The 18,430-nt window shown below is 48.6% G+C and overlaps 1 protein-coding gene across 1 annotated transcript in view; it reads left to right on the top strand.

Annotated features, from left to right (window-relative positions):
• LOC311240534 (myosin-14-like) overlaps window positions 1–18,430 on the top strand; it is a gene marked incomplete at both ends in the record, with an annotated part of 182,806 nt that overhangs the window by 55,852 nt on the left and 108,524 nt on the right. Inside the window, 2 exons of the mRNA XM_084329113.1 lie at window positions 16,232–16,399; window positions 16,572–16,686. Of these exons, the coding sequence (XP_084185239.1) occupies window positions 16,232–16,399; window positions 16,572–16,686 (283 nt within the window). The remainder of the gene's footprint in view (window positions 1–16,231; window positions 16,400–16,571; window positions 16,687–18,430) is intronic.

The following is an 18,430-nucleotide window of genomic DNA, read 5'->3' as shown; positions in this document are numbered from 1 at the left end:
ACGCTCAGCCAGTACTCATATAACTAGGTTATATACATAACCTATCGTTATATAGTCGTACTGGCGAATCGCGTCTCACTCTTTCGCCTATCGAGATATGGGGACAGAGCAGACGCGAGGACCGACAAATGTACCCCCTGAGGACCCGCAAGCCCCACACCAGGGGGGAGGGGAGTCCCGTCACCCCCTTTTCCTAGCGAAGAGGGGACGGCAGTCAACTCCACCCAAGTGTGAAAAGAGGGAACTAGAAACCTCTAACGCACAGCACAGGCGGGACCACGTGTGACACAACACCTTGTGGCACACACCCACACAGCCCTGCTAACCCACCGAAAGGCGGGAAGCAGGGGAGGTTCCAGACCTCAGAACCGCCTGGGAGACAGAACCCCCAGTCATGTCCATGAGGTAAAACCTAACGAAGGGACCCGGGGAGGACCATGAGGCCGCAGCACAGATGTCCTCCACCGAGGCCCCTCCTAACAGGGCGGCAGAGGCCGCCACCCCACGAGTGGAGTGCGCCCTGACACCCCCAGGGGGGGCCAGCCCAGCCAACGCGTAGCAAAGGGCAATGCCCTCGCACAATCAATGGGACAGGCGCTGTTTCGACAGTGCCTTACCAGCGCGAGAGCCACCGTAACAGACAAAGAGGTGATCGGTAGCCCTGAGGTCCTGAGTCCGGCTGAGGTAAACCCCCAAAGCCTGGACCGGACACGACAGGTGAAGGCTCGCCTCTAACTCATCAGCGTGAGGAGGCGGATGAAATGCCTGAACCACAATATCCCTGGAGCGAAAAGAGCTCCGGATATTTTTTGGCACGAAGACTGGATTAGGCCTCATAGTTGCACCGCTATTGACACTAGGGATGTCCCGATCCGATCACGTGATCGGGATCGGGGCCGATCACGTGATTTTCCGAAGATCGGGATCGACAAAAGAAAATAAAAAATCTGCCATTTTTTTTTTTTTTTTAACTTTTTTTTTTATTCAACAAACATGAACATGTTCACGTCTTAAACTCATACTGAGGCCTTAGTTTTGGTTTTAAATTGCATATCATCATTCATTTATTTATTGTCACACAGAGAAGAAAACAAACCAATAGTATCCAGCTGCAGAACGGCAGACCAGCCAAACTTTCAGACCCAAATTAAATCTTTAATTTGAAATTTTTTTAATCCCAATTTCTCACATTACATTCACCCTGAATGTTGACGTTATCCAGGTGAAAAGTTAACTTCATTCAAGCGAGGCATTGCAATCCTTGACATAAATCATTTGATGTATAATTAAATCAAAGGAAATGCGTTTGGGTCTGAGAGTGTGGCTGGTCTGCCGTTCTGCAGCTGGATACTATTGGTTTGTTTTGGCAAAATTCTTCTGCTCTGTGTGACAATAAATAAATGATATGCAATTTAAAACCATAACTAAGGCCTCAGTATGAGTTTAAGACGTGAACATGGTCATGTTTGTTGAATAAAAAAAGAAAAAAAGAAAAAGAATTATCGGATCGGGAAAGATCGGTATCGGTAGATACTCAAAATCACATGATCGGCATCGGATCGGGAGCAAAAAACCTGATCGGGACATCCCTAATTGACACGAATAGACAAGCACTCAGGCCGCACCGAGAGAGCACAGAGCTCACCCACGCGCTTAGCGGAGGTGATGGCCAGCAGGAACGCAGTCTTGAAAGACAGCTGTTCCAAAGGTCCCTGCTCAAGAGGCTCAAACGGGGCCTCGGACAACCGACCGAGGACCAATTAAAGGTCCCAACTCGGAGACAGAGAACGTTTCACCGGCTTAAGGCGCAGAGCGCCAAGCAGGAAACGCTTCACAAGAGGGTGGCTGAACAACGTAACACCCTCAAACCCCTCATGATAAGAGGATATAGCCGCAGCATATACCCTCACCGTCGAAGGAAGGTAAGGACAGCGTCCAGGGGGCAGGACACCGGGTCCCAGCCCCCCACCTCAAGTTCAAGTTTCAAGTTTCTTTAATAGTTGTCATACAGAAGTACAGAATACTTTCATACAAAATGCTTCTTACTGTTACGCTCCAGAGACTGTGCTAGACAAGATAGTATCAAATAACATAGTATAGCATGTAATTTAGAAGTAGAAAATGAGGTCACAGTGTTCAGTATAGACATATGTACAATGTTCGATGCAGAATAGACGTAACTGAGTTACCATATAATATACAATACTATGCAGTGTACTAATGTACAGTACTATATAGTGCAAAGCAGAAATGGGATGAGGTACAATTTAGGTACAATTTACAGTAAGGTGTACGAGTTGTAGTGCAATCCTTCATCAATAAATATAAAGTGTGGGGAGTGGGTGCTACAGTGTGTTTGTTTAAAGTGAGTGTGTGCTATAAAGTGTGTGGAGTGGGTGCTACAGTGTGTTTGTTTAAAGTGAGTGTGTGCGTGTGGATGTGTGTGCTATGTGCGTTTGATGGTTGTTGTTGTGTAGTGTTCATTGTTCGTTTAGCAGCCTGATGGCCTGGGGATAGAAGCTTCTTCTGAGTCTTTCTGTGCTCGCCTTGAGACTCCGGTATCGCTTGCCTGACCGCAGCAGTTCAAAGAGGCAGTTGTTCGGGTGACTGGAGTCTTTAATGATTCTCTTAGCCTTGCCCCTGCAACGCTTGTTGTAAATGTTCTGGAGGGTGGGGAGCCCCCCTCCAATTGTGCGTTCGGCTGAACGTGTCACTCTTTGTAGTCTGCTTCGGTCTTGTGCAGTGCTATTCCCAAACCAGGAGGTGATGTTGCCAGTCAGGATGCTCTCTATTGTACATGAGTAGAAGTTCTTAAGGATCTTCTGACTGACTTGGAACTTCCTTAGGCGCCTGAGGAAGTAGAGGCGTTGTCGTGCCTTCTTCACAACACTGTCAATGTGTGTGGTCCATGTCAAGTCCTCGGATATGTAGGCTCCGAGGTACTTAAAGCTGTTGACTCTCTCAACCGGTGCCCCGTCGATGCTGAGGGGGCTGTAGTCCTTGACCCCCGACCTCCTGAAGTCCACAATCATCTCCTTTGTTTTGCTGACGTTCAGGGAGAGGCTGTTTTCCTGGCACCATCCCGCCAGGACCTTGACCTCTTCCAGGTAGGCCCTCTCGTCGTTGGCAGAGATCAGGCCCACCACCACTGTGTCGTCAGCAAATTTGATGATTGTATTGCTACTCCGCTGAGCCACACAGTCGTGTGTGTACAGGGAGTAGAGGAGGGGACTCAGAACACAGCCCTGGGGGGCCCCTATGTTGAGGGTGATGGATGAGGAGGTGCAGTTGCCTGCTCTCACCACCTGGGGTCTGCCCGTCAGGAAGTCTTGGAAAATACGCCACCTACCCGCGTAAACCGCGATAGTCGAGGGAGCATGCGCAATCCGGATGGTGTTGACCACAGAAGGGTCCATCCTCTCAAGACTCACCCTCTCACCAGCCAAACCATCAGCGGCTGGCCCAGCACAGGGACTGCCACAGAGACCCGTGCGCTTGAGAGAGGGCCTGTGATGACCAAGGAACAGGCCACGGCGGAGCTACCAAGAGCTGGATCAGGACCGGGAACCACACAGCTGCGCCCCGGTCCGGCGCAATCAGGATCAAGGTCCTGCGCTCCTCAACATACCCACTCCAACAACTGACCTAACAGATGTATGGGGGGAAAGAATCCCAGACGGCCACGGCATCGGTCCCAGACCTGCCCGACTATGTCCGGACGTAATCCCCACTCGTCAGGGTGAGGACCGCCCCGCGCCATCACACCTGTACCCACATTCACCCTGCCGGGGATGTGGAGAGCCCTCAGGCTGCACAGATGGAGAACGCCCATAGTCAGCCGACCGCCGCCCGGTGCAGACGGGGGGAGCGTACTCCTCCCTGTCTCTCGATATACGACGCTGACGTCGTATTGTCCGTCCTGATCAAAACACCGTTTGAGGACCAGAAGGACCGCCTTCAATACCAACACATTGAACGTAGCGCAGACCGGGCAGCATTGTCTTGCCAGCTGCCCCCTACTGCGTTGGCCCGACGCGTCCCCAGTGAGGGAGGCGTCGGTGAAAACCGTGACGTGTGACAGCCTACTGCCCATGGGGATCCCCCTGGTGAGGACCCCAGGCCCTCCCCAGAGGGCGAGGTCCCCCAGTACTGACATGGGAACCTTAGCCGCTTTCACTTGCCTCTCACCGGGTCTATTTCCATAATGGAAAAAACCACCTCCGTATCCTCCTCATGAGGCGAAGAGGAGGCCAAGAGGGACCACGGAATGAGCAGATGCCATCATACCGAGCAGGCGTATCACGGACAGCGCCGTAACCGTGCTAGGACGGAACCTCCCAGCGTGTCAATAACATGCTCTGAGAGGAATGCCCATAGCACTCCACCCGTTGACTGGGAAGAGGAGTACTCTACTTCCAGTCTACAGCAAACCCCAGGCTGGTGAGGAATTCCACCACCTGCCTGGTATGAGACCCGACGATCCACCTTGACCGCCAAGGACCAGAACGTCGTCAGGGCAGAATACACTTCGTAACCCCTGACGACGCAGAGGCCCCAGTGTGGCCTCCACGCACTTGGTGAAGATGCGGGGAGCCCGAACGGCAGCCTCTGGTACTCATACGCTAAACCTTGCAAAGGAAGTGTAGGTAAGCCCTAGGATGGAAGATCGGGGATGCGAATACGCATCCTACAGGTCTATGGAGGAGAACCAGGCCCCCACCTGACAGTGTTCAACAGGTTACCAGTGTTCAACAGGTAGGAGACGGTCCAAAATGCTGAACCTTCCCATCGGACAGGTCCAGCATGGGTCTGACACCCCCCCCCCCTCCCGATTTCTTGGGCACCAGAGAATACCGGGAGGAAAACGCCACGACGATGGCGTGCTTCGCCCACAGAGATTGGATCTCGTTGACCAGAGCTGTCACTGCTGCCGACCCTGACAACAGGGTCTGCACCAAACCTGAAAACGGAGGGTGGGGTTGTGCGAACTGCAAGACAAGCCCCTGCCTCAACGTTCTCTCCATCCACCTCGACATATGGTACTGCTCAAGTTCAAGTTTCAAGTTTCTTTAATAGTTGTCATACAGAAGTACAGAATACTTTCATACAAAATGCTTCTTACTGTTACGCTCCAGAGACTGTGCTAGACAAGATAGTATCAAATAACATAGTATAGCATGTAATTTAGAAGTAGAAAATGAGGTCACAGTGTTCAGTATAGACATATGTACAATGTTCGATGCAGAATAGACGTAACTGAGTTACCATATAATATACAATACTATGCAGTGTACTAATGTACAATACTATATAGTGCAAAGCAGAAATGGGATGAGGTACAATTTAGGTACAATTTACAGTAAGGTGTACGAGTTGTAGTGCAATCCTTCATCAATAAATATAAAGTGTGGGGAGTGGGTGCTACAGTGTGTTTGTTTAAAGTGAGTGTGTGCTATAAAGTGTGTGGAGTGGGTGCTACAGTGTGTTTGTTTAAAGTGAGTGTGTGCATGTGGATGTGTGTGCTATGTGCGTTTGATGGTTGTTGTTGTGTAGTGTTCATTGTTCGTTTAGCAGCCTGATGGCCTGGGGATAGAAGCTTCTTCTGAGTCTTTCTGTGCTCGCCTTGAGACTCCGGTATCGCTTGCCTGACCACAGCAGTTCAAAGAGGCAGTTGTTCGGGTGACTGGAGTCTTTAATGATTCTCTTAGCCTTGCCCCTGCACCGCTTGTTGTAAATGTTCTGGAGGGTGGGGAGCCCCCCTCCAATTGTGCGTTCGGCTGAACGTGTCACTCTTTGTAGTCTGCTTCGGTCTTGTGCAGTGCTATTCCCAAACCAGGAGGTGATGTTGCCAGTCAGGATGCTCTCTATTGTACATGAGTAGAAGTTCTTAAGGATCTTCTGACTGACTTGGAACTTCCTTAGGCGCCTGAGGAAGTAGAGGCGTTGTCGTGCCTTCTTCACAACACTGTCAATGTGTGTGGTCCATGTCAAGTCCTCGGATATGTAGGCTCCAAGGTACTTAAAGCTGTTGACTCTCTCAACCGGTGCCCCGTCGATGCTGAGGGGGCTGTAGTCCTTGACCCCAGACCTCCTGAAGTCCACAATCATCTCCTTTGTTTTGCTGACGTTCAGGGAGAGGCTGTTTTCCTGGCACCATCCCGCCAGGACCTTGACCTCTTCCAGGTAGGCCCTCTCGTCGTTGGCAGAGATCAGGCCCACCACCACTGTGTCGTCAGCAAATTTGATGATTGTATTGCTACTCCGCTGAGCCACACAGTCGTGTGTGTACAGGGAGTAGAGGAGGGGACTCAGAACACAGCCCTGGGGGGCCCCTATGTTGAGGGTGATGGATGAGGAGGTGCAGTTGCCTGCTCTCACCACCTGGGGTCTGCCCGTCAGGAAGTCCAAGACCCACTGGCAGAGGTCATAGTTCAAGCCCAGGTCCCTGAGCTTGGCTATGAGTATGGAGGGGACTATGGTATTGAATGCCGAGCTGTAGTCGATGAATAGCATTCTCACATAGTTCCCCTTCCTCTTGTCCAGGTGTGATGCTGCTGTGTGCAGCACATGGGCTATGGCGTCCTCTGTGGACCTGTTGGGGCGGTATGCAAATTGCAGGGGGTCCATGTTGATGGGGAGGGAGGAGCAGATGTAGCCCTTTACTAGCTTCTCAAAGCACTTCATGGCTATGGAGGTGAGAGCTACAGGGCGGTAGTCGTTGAAGCAAGCAGGCTTGGATTTTTTGGGTACAGGGATAATAGTGGACTTCTTCAGGCAGGTGGGGATGACGGCCTGTTCTAAGGACAGGTTAAATATGTCAGTGAATACCGGGGCCAGTTGGTCGGCACAGACTTTTAGGACGCGGCCGGGGATGCCGTCCGGTCCTGCTGCCTTCCTGATATTCACTTTTTTAAAGGTCCGCCTCACCTCATGCTCTGTTACCCTGAACACTTGAGTCTCCATCAGCAGCAGACCCCCCCCCCCCATTGCCATGGCTTGTGGGCTGGTGTTGTTATTACCAGCATCAAACCTTGCATAGAAGGTATTGAGGTAATTTGCTAAGGAGATGTCACTGTTCAGTTTGAGGGAGGCGCCTTTGTAGTCTGTCATCGTTTTGAGCCCCTGCCACATAGCTCTAGAGTCAGCCTGTTCAAACTGGAGTTCAATTTTATCCCTGTAGCGCCATTTGGCCTCTGTCACTGTCCTCCTTACGTTGTATCGCGCCACCTTGTGGTCATTCATGTTGCCTGCCACTAGGCCGTCGTTGTATGCTTTGGTGTGCGCTCTCAGAGCTTCACGGACGGATTTGTCTACCCAGGGTTTTTGATTTGGGTAAACTCTCATTGTGGTAGTGGGGATTGTTTCTTCCACCAAAGTACGAACATAGTCCAGCACTGTCTCCGTGTAGACATTAATGTTATCTGTGTCGCGGAACACACCCCAGTCTGTGCAGTCAAACGCAGCCTGGAGCGTCTCCTCTGACGTCAAATCCCATTTCTGCACCTCTCGCAAGACTACAGGAGTGCTCTTGATTCTCTGTTTGTACTTTGGTGAAAGGAAAATGGCCGCGTGATCCGACTTACCAAAGCCACTAGCAGAATGAGCCTTGTAGCCACCCTTGAATTGCGTGTAACAGTGATATAGGATGTTACCGCCTCTGGTGTTACAAGTCACATGCTGATAGAAGTCAGGTAAAACCTTTCTCAGATTGGCGCTATTGAAATCACCCACTACTATAATGGCGGCGTTAACGTTCGCCGCTTGGATTCTATTTACCTCGTCGTGGAGTCTGGAGAGCGCGACACTATTGCTGGCTTGCGGTGGAATATACACTCCGACCAGGACGATCGCCGTTAACTCCCTTGGGAGGAAGAAAGGACGACACTTGATGGTTATATATTCCAGGTCTGGGCAGCAGTGGTTCGATAATTCACGTTAGCTGGATCGCTCCAATTGTTGTTAAACATGAAGGCGATACCTCCTCCACGCTGTTTGCCGGACTCTGCTGATCTGTCCTTGCGGTGGATGAAGAAGTGATCGGCCGGTTGTATGGCGTGATCTGGGGTTTCTGGCGACAGCCACGTTTCAATGAAGCAGAGAACATTGCAGTCTCTAACGTCTCTCTGGAATTGAATCCTTGCTCGGATGTCGTCCAGTTTATTGTCAATTGATTGTACATTGGCTAGCAATATACTGGGTAGTGGCGTTCGGTGTCGTCTGGTTCTCAGTCTGTTACGGATCCCAGCTCTCTTCCCACGCCGTCTGGTGGTTCCTTTGTTCCTTGGGTCAATACCTGGTCCTGGTGTTCTCAGGATCTCAACAGGCCATTGCTGCGGTTCAGAAAGCTGATCCAGGGAGTAATCCAATCGGTAAGTTTCCCGTAATCCGATGTCTATAAGTGACTGACGGTCATACACATTAAATGCACCTACTGTTGGTACAGACAAAACTCTTAAAACTATAAATATTAACAAAAGTAAGCACAATCTCGACGGAGCGTACAGACAGGCGGCCGGGCATAGCGGCGCCATCTTTCCAAAAACAATGTGATGATACTCCCATTTGGCGCTGGTCCGCAAGGAACTGTAGATAGGCAGCCCGGTCCCTCCCGCTGTGTGTAGCCAACTCTGAACCCGCCAACCGTGCGGGCATGGCGTTCCGTGGAATCGGGACAACGGTCCCTGATACAACCCACGAGGCAATCGCACCCAAGGGGGGACCCCGACAGAAAGGGCCAGTTTGATACGGGAGAAGCTGACATCATACCAGGTGACAAAAGCTCCCCCACTGAACACCCCTCCAGAACATGCTGAGGAGTTGTTCTGCAGCTAGACATGCAAGGTGTGTGGTCCCCATGGGTTCCCACACACCGTAGCCCTGCAGTGATATTACTATCACCCAAATCACGCACGCCTGCCAGACCACTGCCGATCTTGCGGGAGTGGGATGCACCAACGTGACACCCAGCCTGGCGAAGACGAGGTCGGGGAAGCCCGCACTGTTTGCCTCCAAAAGGTCTCGAGCCCCCCTGCTGACAACACTTGTAGTTGACAGACGTAACACCAGGCTCAACCAAACACAGCTTATGGTGTGGGAGCCACTTGACAGCACAACATTCTCATGGACAGACCCAGGCTCAGCCATCAACTGGGTGTCAGCCCCTGTCCCCATGAGAAGCGAAACGTGGGGCCGCATGCGCTTCATTGAGGCCCGCAGCCCGCAGCCAAAGGAAAACAAATCAGAGCCCCTTTTCCGCTGGTGTTGGGGGAGGGAGTGATCGGAGAGCGGGCTGCACACGGCAGGACGGCGACGGTTTCTCAGGCCGTGCTCATCCAAAGTGGCCGATCCCTCGGCCGCCAAGGCTGTCGGCCTTGTGGACACCTGTTGACTTAACGCCCAGGGTACCTCCGGCGGGGGAAACATGGCCGCCGGTTGAGGGCCTCGCCACAGCCACTAGCGAGGCCGTGCTCTCACCTCTGGCTGTGCGGCGTGAGGCGGTGTGGGGCCTAGGTCCAATACCGCCCGCACTCCAGCGGAAGACCAAAGATCCTCTGCAGAGAGGGGAGCCCTGAGGAGGGAAACATTATTTTTAACTTCTCACCCCCTCAAAGGGAGACCAATCCAACCAAGATGTCTGTAAACAAGCGTTGACAGCATCCTAGCCCTCCCTGCGATTATAGCTTGCGGCTAGGTCAAAGCTAATAACGTCAACAACCTCGCGCGATGTTTTGACGTCGGCTGGCCCTCATGGCCCCGCCACCAGACACCATTTTTGACAGAAAAAACAGCAATGCGAACAAAGTTACTAACCGCTGCTAATTCTATACCGTGGCGGTACAGGCTTAACAGCCCACCAGCCATCCGCCGGGCCGACCCACCTCATGGCGTCGGCCGGGCGGGGCACTGTTTCAACATGCCAGAGGCAAAGGACTGATGCCACCTGCTTCATAAATACGGAGCACCAGTGGTGGTTGCAACCAGCAACCTCCACTGTGGTGTGCACCCATGAAGGGGTTAATGAATAAATGAACTAAAAACACCACCAATACACTGTAGAATGGGCTAGCCCATACACACAACGTTAAGGGGATGCGGACCAGAGAAAACCAGTCCCGCATACCATTCATAATATTCACAAAAAGCACACCAGCCCTAGACCTCAGCCCATTCACCCATGAAAAAGGTAAACAAATCCCAGCAATACTCCCAACAGTAGACACCGATTGACCGTCAGCATGAATGGTTAAGAGGAGGGAAGACCTTTTAAAAAGACATCAAAATAGAAACAGTAACCCAGCAAATAGCATAGCGTTAGCCGTGTGCTCCAGGTTAACCGGGAAAACAACAACGTTTACCCAGATATCCTGCCCCTTGCGCCAATACACAACTCTGTTGTCTCCCGGGACAACCCGAGCAGCATCACCAACACCAGCATTGTTATGCCTAGTGGCGCAGATCCTACCTGGACGCGAGGTAGCCCGATAGCTACACATCGCGTGACGTCCCTCTGTCTGCTGTCAACAAGACGAGGAAACCCCAGTACAGGCCCGACGCGGAGATGCATCGAAATGCATCCAGCTGCAGGACCGCAGAACCCATACGAGCGCCGTTGGAACATGCTGAGAAGATTCCAGGGGCTGGCAAATCTCCGGCATTGTTCAATTTCTCTCTGCAGTTCATAAACGCTAGTTACACAGAGTGCATTGCAACCGCCATGATGGAAATGAAAAAAGAGGAAGGGCAAGTGTGACCACGCCTGGTGACTTATAGGGAGGTCACTGGGGCGGGGCCTGGTCAAGTGCAAGGGTGTTTTGTTTTCGTTCATGTAGTACAGTAGGTACTGGAGATGAGGTATATCTCGATAGGCGAAAGAGCGAGACGCGATTCGCCAGTACGACTATATAACAAGAATACCCTGAAGACTCTAACAGGTGCACTCATTCAAGGGTACTACGACTATGCTTGCACCTCATGGTACCAAAGCACCTCAAAGGCACTAAAAACAAGATTACAAACATCACAAAACAAACTGGTCAGACTACTGCTTGACCTTACTCCTAAAACCCACCTCACCCCTGCCCATTTTGACAACCTAGGATGGCTTAGAGTAGACGACAGAGTACAGCAACTTGCAATGGGCCTGGTCTACAAGATACACTACACCACTAAGGTACCCATGTACATGTCGAGGTACTTCCCAAAGGTCAGTGAATTCCACAACCACAACACCAGAGGGAGTTCCACAAATCATGTTCAACCCAGATTCGGCTCAAACAAGGGACTAAACACGTTTCGCAATTATGCCACATCAATGTGGAATGCCCTACCCACAGCCGTAAAAAAAATTTGAATCCCTACCCACCTTCAAAACCTCTCTCAAAGAGCACCTACGGGAGGCTGCAATTCGAAACTGGCCCCTGTAAACATCCAACCCCCCCACCCACCCAACCCCCTCCAATGTACAGTTTCTTTCCCCTCAAATGTATATACTCTCTTTTAGAAACTCTGTCTCTTAACACATTCAGCGCCAATCACGACTATAGTCGGGTTATCTCGCCATGCGTTGAGCGCCAGGACCCCCGAAAACCTGAGTATACTCGGGTTTTTATCATTTTTTCTTTTATTCATTTTAATATTCTATACAGTCTCACGGACCTCGTGTATCATTGGGACTCATTCTGAGACCTCGAGATTGCAATGCCGGCCGAATCCTGCTAGGTGGCAGTATCGCCTACTCTTTGCAACCTTATTTCACACGGTGTTATACATTTTATATGGTCCGGGTGGAGAAATGGGACCCGGGCAAGTGAAATGCTTAATTCGAGCCACTTGGAACACGTCCAGCACACTTGATGCATAGTTTGTCCCATTTCATGTCAGGGACCCGATGAACATCAATACTGGAAATTGGGATCAGACAATTGGAATATTCATTTTGGAATACCTCCTAGCAAAGGTAAGGACTATATGACATCAATCCTACTTTGATCCTACAATGATTTCACATCGATCGCAACGATCATATGTCACATTCTCCAAAACGTATGCCGTTGCTGATGATCAGAGCATCACAAAACGACCCCCCCCTTTGATGCCTTCATGATGAAACATAATACCTATTATATACCTTTGATTTGGAAATAGTAGACTTTAAGACTAGTAATAGACTTTTGCAAAATGCACATAACGCTCCATAACTCAGCTTCCAGGAATTAGCCCGGATCACTCTGAAACTATACAATATTCACCACGGGATAACACGCAAACGTATACATGAAACAATTTATACGAGAGATAGTGACTGTCAAATGAGCCATAGTATTGTCTCCATAGCTATAATATAGAATATAGATATAGCTCTGCAAATCGTGACGCACCGTGAAAATGACCATCTTTTAAAGCGTGGCGCAGAGACAGCAGGGATGGGGTACACGCTGGCGCTGAATGAGTTAATGTTAAACAGTACTGTATATTTGTATATCTTGTATGTCATAAATGTATGGAGGTAACAGTACTGTTTATCTGTATGTCGTGTATGTCATACATGTTATGATGAATAACAAATGGGGGACCCTGATGTAAACAAGACGAAAGTCTTTCTCTGGTCTGCATCCCCTTAACAATTGTGTGTATTGAGCCGTACTGTATTGTACCCATTTTGCAATCTGTTAATAAAGTGTTCAATCAAACAATCAATCAATCACACACACACACACACACACTGTGCAGAGAGTGACGGGCTGTTCTCACCCAAAGCAGTCAAGTCTAGCAGTGTGGCTGCATTCAATTAATTTCCAATTTCCAATTTGTGTGAATGAATGAATGAATGAAAACTTTATTTAACAGATTGCAGAATGGGTACAATACAGTACGGCTCAATACATACAATTGTTAAGGGGATGCAGACCTGAGAAAGACGTTTGTCTTGTTTCCATCAGGGTCCCCCATTTTCAATTCATATAGACATTTATGACATACACAACATACATGACATTTATGGCATAGGGACATATAGGTATTTAGTACTGATACATTTGTGACATAGGCGGTATTCAAATATACAGTACTGTTACCCCTAGATCCTGACAGAGTATATACATATGATGGGGAGGGGACTGTACATTAGGAGGGGGTGGGTGGGTGGGAGGGAAATATACATACGGCGGGGAGGGAATATATACATGCGGTGGGGAGGAGACTGTCTATTAGGAGGTGGTGGGGGTTTTGGGCATTTACGGTGGCCAGTTTCGAATTGCAGCCTCCCGTAGGTGCTCTTTAAGAGCGGTTTTGAATGTGGGCAGGGATTCACATTCCTTTACAGCTTTGGGTAGGGCGTTCCACATTGTTGTGGCATAATTGCGAAACGTGTTTAGTCCCTTGTTTGAGCCGAATCTGGGTTTCACATGATTTGTTGAGCTTCCTCTGGTGTAGTGGTTGTGGTATTCACTGACCTTTGGGAAGTATTTTGACATGTACATGGGCACCCCGGTCGTATAGTGTATCTTGTAGACCAGGCCCATTGCAAGTTGCTGTACTCTGTCGTCTACTCTAAGCCATCCTAGGTTGGCAAAGTGGGCAGGGGTGAGGTGGGTTCTGGGGTTCAGGTCAAGCAGTAGTCTGACCAGTTTGTTTTGTGATGTTTGTAATTTTGTTTTAAGAGCCTTTGAGGTGCTTTGGTACCATGAGGTGCACGCATAGTCATAGTACCCTTGAATGAGTGCTCCTGCCAGAGTCTTCAGGGTATTCTTGTTTACCAGAGAGGAGATCCGGTACAAGAATCTAGTTCGTTGGTTGACTTTTTTTATTACATTGGATGCCATTTTGTCACAGGAAAGATTTGCCTCTAGGATGGAACCCAGGTAGGTAATTTCGTCTTTCCTTGTGACAATATTGTCACCCACTGTAACTGAGAATCCGTCGGTCTTGCTGAGTTTGTTATTTGAACCGAAGAGAATGGACTCTGTTTTGCCCATGTGTAATGATAGTTTGTTATCAGCGAGCCATATGCAGATTTTGCCTAGTTCCGTGCTGAGGGTTTTTTCAACCTGCAATTTGTTCTTTTCAGAGACCAGCAGGGCTGAGTCGTCCGCAAACAGGAACAAATTGCAGTCACAGGCTGACGACATGTCATTTGCATAAATTAGGAAGAGTAGCGGTCCTAGTACGCTTCCTTGTGGAACACCACAGCTCACTGTGAGGGGGGGGGATAGAGTACCGTTTACCTCTACCATCTGTTCTCTCCCCTCTAGGTAGGATTGCATCCAGCTCACTGATAGGCTATCAAAACCAATTGCTTTTAGCTTGTCCATTAGAATGGAGTGATTGACAGTGTCGAAGGCCTTTTGTAGGTCCAGCATGACCATGCCGCAGTATTTGCCCGCGTCCACCTCTTGTTTGATGTGGTCGTTCAAATAGAGGAGGCATGTGTCAGTGGAGTGGGACGTTCTGAAGCCAGATTGGAATTCGTAGATTAGGTTTTTTGCAGTATGCAGTACCTTGTGTCCCTCGTGGCTGCACTGCTAGACTGCTGTTTTGGGTGAGAATGGCCCATCAGAGTCAGATAGAGAATACAGTGCTGCTGGCACTACAGGCTGCCTCCCTGTCCAGTTCAGCACTGGGCAGCGTCCAGCCACACACAAATGGGACTGTTTGAATGCAAGTCAAATAAATAAACTGCTTCGCAGCGTCAATGGCTACCAGATAAATAATTAATGTAGACCCGGTTTCTGATTGTGATCATTGTAATTGTCAAAACGTGTAGCACTGGTCAGTAAAAGGGACAGGCATCTATATGACTTTATTTTGTTTATTTTGTCCAATTTATGTTTTACGGTGTGTTGTGTGTGTGTGTTTATGTGTGAGTGCATTAATGTGCATTATGTGTGTGTGTGTGTGTATTACGTTACCATTGACTGAAAAAGTGCTTGTCGTCTTGTCAATGCAACATAATTGGAAACGGTAGCCAAAGTAACAGAAATATGTTTAATTATATATTTACCATGGGTTTAGAAACTGAAGGAATAACATAAATTAACAACAAACAAACTACAGGACTGTACAGACAGGATCAGCCACACATGCAGGGGAGAACAGAACAGTTATACACAAGGGAATGACGAGACAATAAACACCTGGGCTGATTACAGATGGATACACCTGGGAGGGAAACGACAGGGAACTACAACCAGACATTACACATCACACTGGGAACACCTGATCAGGGTACAAACACACCCCACACGTAACAGTGTCTGTCTGTGTGTCTGTCTATCTGTCTGTGTCTAACTGTCTGTTGGTCTGTCTGTCCGTCTAACTGTCTCTCTGTCTAAAATAGTAACCAACTTCTTGTCTGTCTAACTGATTGATTGATTGATTGATTGAAAACTTTATTAACAGCAGAATGGGTACAATACAGTACAGCTCAATACACACAATTGTTAAGGGGATGCAGACCAGAGAAAGACTTTCAACTTGTTTACATCAGGGTCCCCCATTTTCAATTCATCAGGACATATGACATACATGACATACAGATAGACAGTACTGCTACATCTATACATTTATGACATATCAGATTTGCAAATACAGTACTGTTTGTGATACAAAAAGAGTCAAGAAAAGGGAGTATATACATTTGACGTAGAAACATTGGAGGAGGTTGGGTGGGGTTGTGTGGGGGGGGGTTGGGTACATTGGGATATTGACAACCATACTGGGTCATTTACATTGGAGGTGGTTGGGGGGGGGGGGGGGGAAACACTGTATAAACAAGCAAAACTGTACATTGGGGGGGGGGGGGGGGGGAGACACTGTACAAACAAGCAAAATTGTACATTGGAATATTGACAAAACCATACTAGGTAAATTACTGTACATTGGAGGGGGTTGGGTTAGGACATTTACAGGGGCCAGTTTCGAATTGCAGTCTCCCGTAGGTGTCCCTTGAGAGTGGTTTTGAAAGTGGGTAGTGATTCACATTCCTTTACAGCTAACTAACTATCTTTCTGTCTTTCTGTCTGTCTAATTAACTAACTGGGTGTGTGTGTGTCTGTGTGTGTGTCTGTGTGTGTGTCTGTGTGTCTATGTGTGTGAGTGTGTGAGTGTGTGAGTGTGTGAGTGTGTGTGTGTGTGTGTGTGTGTGTGTGTGTGTGTGTGTGTGTGTGTGTGTGTGTGTGTGTGTGTGTGTGTGTGTGTGTGTGTGTGTGTGTGTGTGTGTCTCTCTCTCCATCAGAATGGTCCTCCAGGCATCCTGGCTCTGCTGGACGAGGAGTGTTGGTTCCCCAAGGCCACCGACCAGAGCTTTGTGGACAAGTTGTTGAACACCCACAGCGACCACGTCAAGTTTACCAAACCTAAACAACTGAAGCTGCTGTTCTCTGTACTGCACTATGCCGGCAAGGTGAGAGGGTACCTCTCTGTCTCTCTCTAGGTGGACTACAGTGTCTTTGGTTAATCTCTTCTGACACTATCTCTCTAGGTGGACTACAGTATATTTGGTTAATCTCTTCTGACTCTATCTCTAGGTGGACTACAGTATCTTTGGTTAATCTCTTCTGACTCTATCTCTCTAGGTGGACTACAATGCAGACAGCTGGCTGACTAAGAACATGGACCCTCTGAACGACAATGTGACGGCTCTGCTCAACAACTCCACTAACCCATTCATCCAGGATCTGTGGAAGGATGGTCAGTCTCTCTATCAAGACCCTCTATACTCAGTCACAATGTCTCTCAACCCTGAAAATACATACAAATACATTATATTAATAGTTGTTTTGTGCTTTAAATAAAGTCTACACCTCTCCCCCAATTGATCTCAAACCATTTTTGCTTTTTGTTTGTTTGAAAGAAGCAACAGTTGTAATTGGAGGATGAAGAAAAGAGGGCGGGTTTCAGATACGTCAATTACTAATAGACTAAGTTAAATAGCCTGAAAAATGGAAAATAAATCATTGTTTGGTGTCAAAGGTGGTCAAATGATTTGCATGGTTCATTTTTCTCCTCAACACTAATATTAAGAGTCTGCACACTGTTAGACCTGCTCCCACTATATGTTTATTGAGAGATCAGCGTTTCCATCATCTAAGCATCTTCATCAGGATAAACCAGGAAGTGGTTATACAACCCATCAAGGAGAGTACATTTCATAGTTAGACATTAGACATTCTAATTTGATTGTCTTGTTGGCATTGCTGTTGGATTTCAAACATACCTTAAACAGGAGGCCTTATTGCCCTCGCCAAACAATTCACACTTGAAAAGACTATGAACTGGGGGCCAGGGACGTGCACAGGACTTTAGAAAGGCAGGTGCCCGAAAGGAGAAAAGGGCATCAATTATTAAATGCAATGCGAGCGCGCACAGCGCGCACGCCCGATTTTTGGGGTTAATACAAGTCTATGGTACATTCAGTTTCACCGATAGATGTCACCAAAACTACAGTGTCCCTTTAATAACACAATATGCGCTCCAGACCAACAGCTGCCGGCGGCATGCCGAAATTAACACGCTGTGTTGACGAGAGCAAGAGAGAGAGAGAGCGAGAGAGAGAGAGAGAGAGAGAGAGAGCGAGAGAGAGAGAGAGAGAGCGAGAGAGAGCGAGAGCGAGAGCGAGAGAGAGAGAGCGAGAGAGAGAGAGAGAGAGAGTGAGAGAGAGAGAGAGAGAGAGAGAGAGAGAGACCGCATTAACTACCTTGTTTAGTTGAAACGTGGTCCAGGTCAGGAGGGCTTGATGAAGTATTATGTCCACTGTTCCACAGTCACAGACTGTTGTCTTGATGTGTATCCACTGTCCAGACTGCATCCAGCCAAATAGCTTATTGTTAGCACTGTAGCTTTGTTGTTGTCAGCACACATTATCTCTCGAGATAAAGCTGGGAACGAGGTTACAGCACACAGGACATTCAGGAAGTCAAAAACGAATAGCGCTTGCCGATTGGTGCTAAGAACAGCAGGGCGGGTGCAAGCGGTGTGACGTAATTGGCAGACTCGACTGTCAATCAAAATTATTCTGTTTTCCGTCAGAACGAATCCAGGCTGGAAGGACCTATTATTTACGAGAGGGGCATTTCTCTCTCTTTCTTTTCCTAATATTTAGATTCTATCGTGACATCTTTCATTTTGAAGGGCAGGGCAGTATATCTATATGTGCAACAGTAAAAAAAAAAAGAAAAAAAAGAGGGTGGCATAAAAAGGGCACTTTCTAATGAAAAATGAAAAAGGCAGGTGCCCGGGCACCCCTTCACCCCTATGTGTGCACGTGCCTGCTGGGGGCGGCTGATTTGGCGCAGTGGGCAAGGCGCTCACCTCTAACGCAGGAGACGCTGGGTTCGAGCCCAGCTCTCGGCGTTGCTACCGGCTGGCCGGTCGTTCATACTAACACAATTGGCAAGTGTTAGAGGGTGGGAAAGGCGGTGGGTGGGGATTTGAC

The sequence above is a fragment of the Notolepis coatsorum genome, assembly GCF_963971535.1.
Source record: "Notolepis coatsorum genome assembly, chromosome: 14".
In the NCBI taxonomy this organism is placed as follows: domain Eukaryota; kingdom Metazoa; phylum Chordata; class Actinopteri; order Aulopiformes; family Paralepididae; genus Notolepis; species Notolepis coatsorum.
The sequence above is the reverse complement of the archived record's forward strand: the minus strand, read 5'-3'. Positions and strand labels throughout refer to the sequence as shown.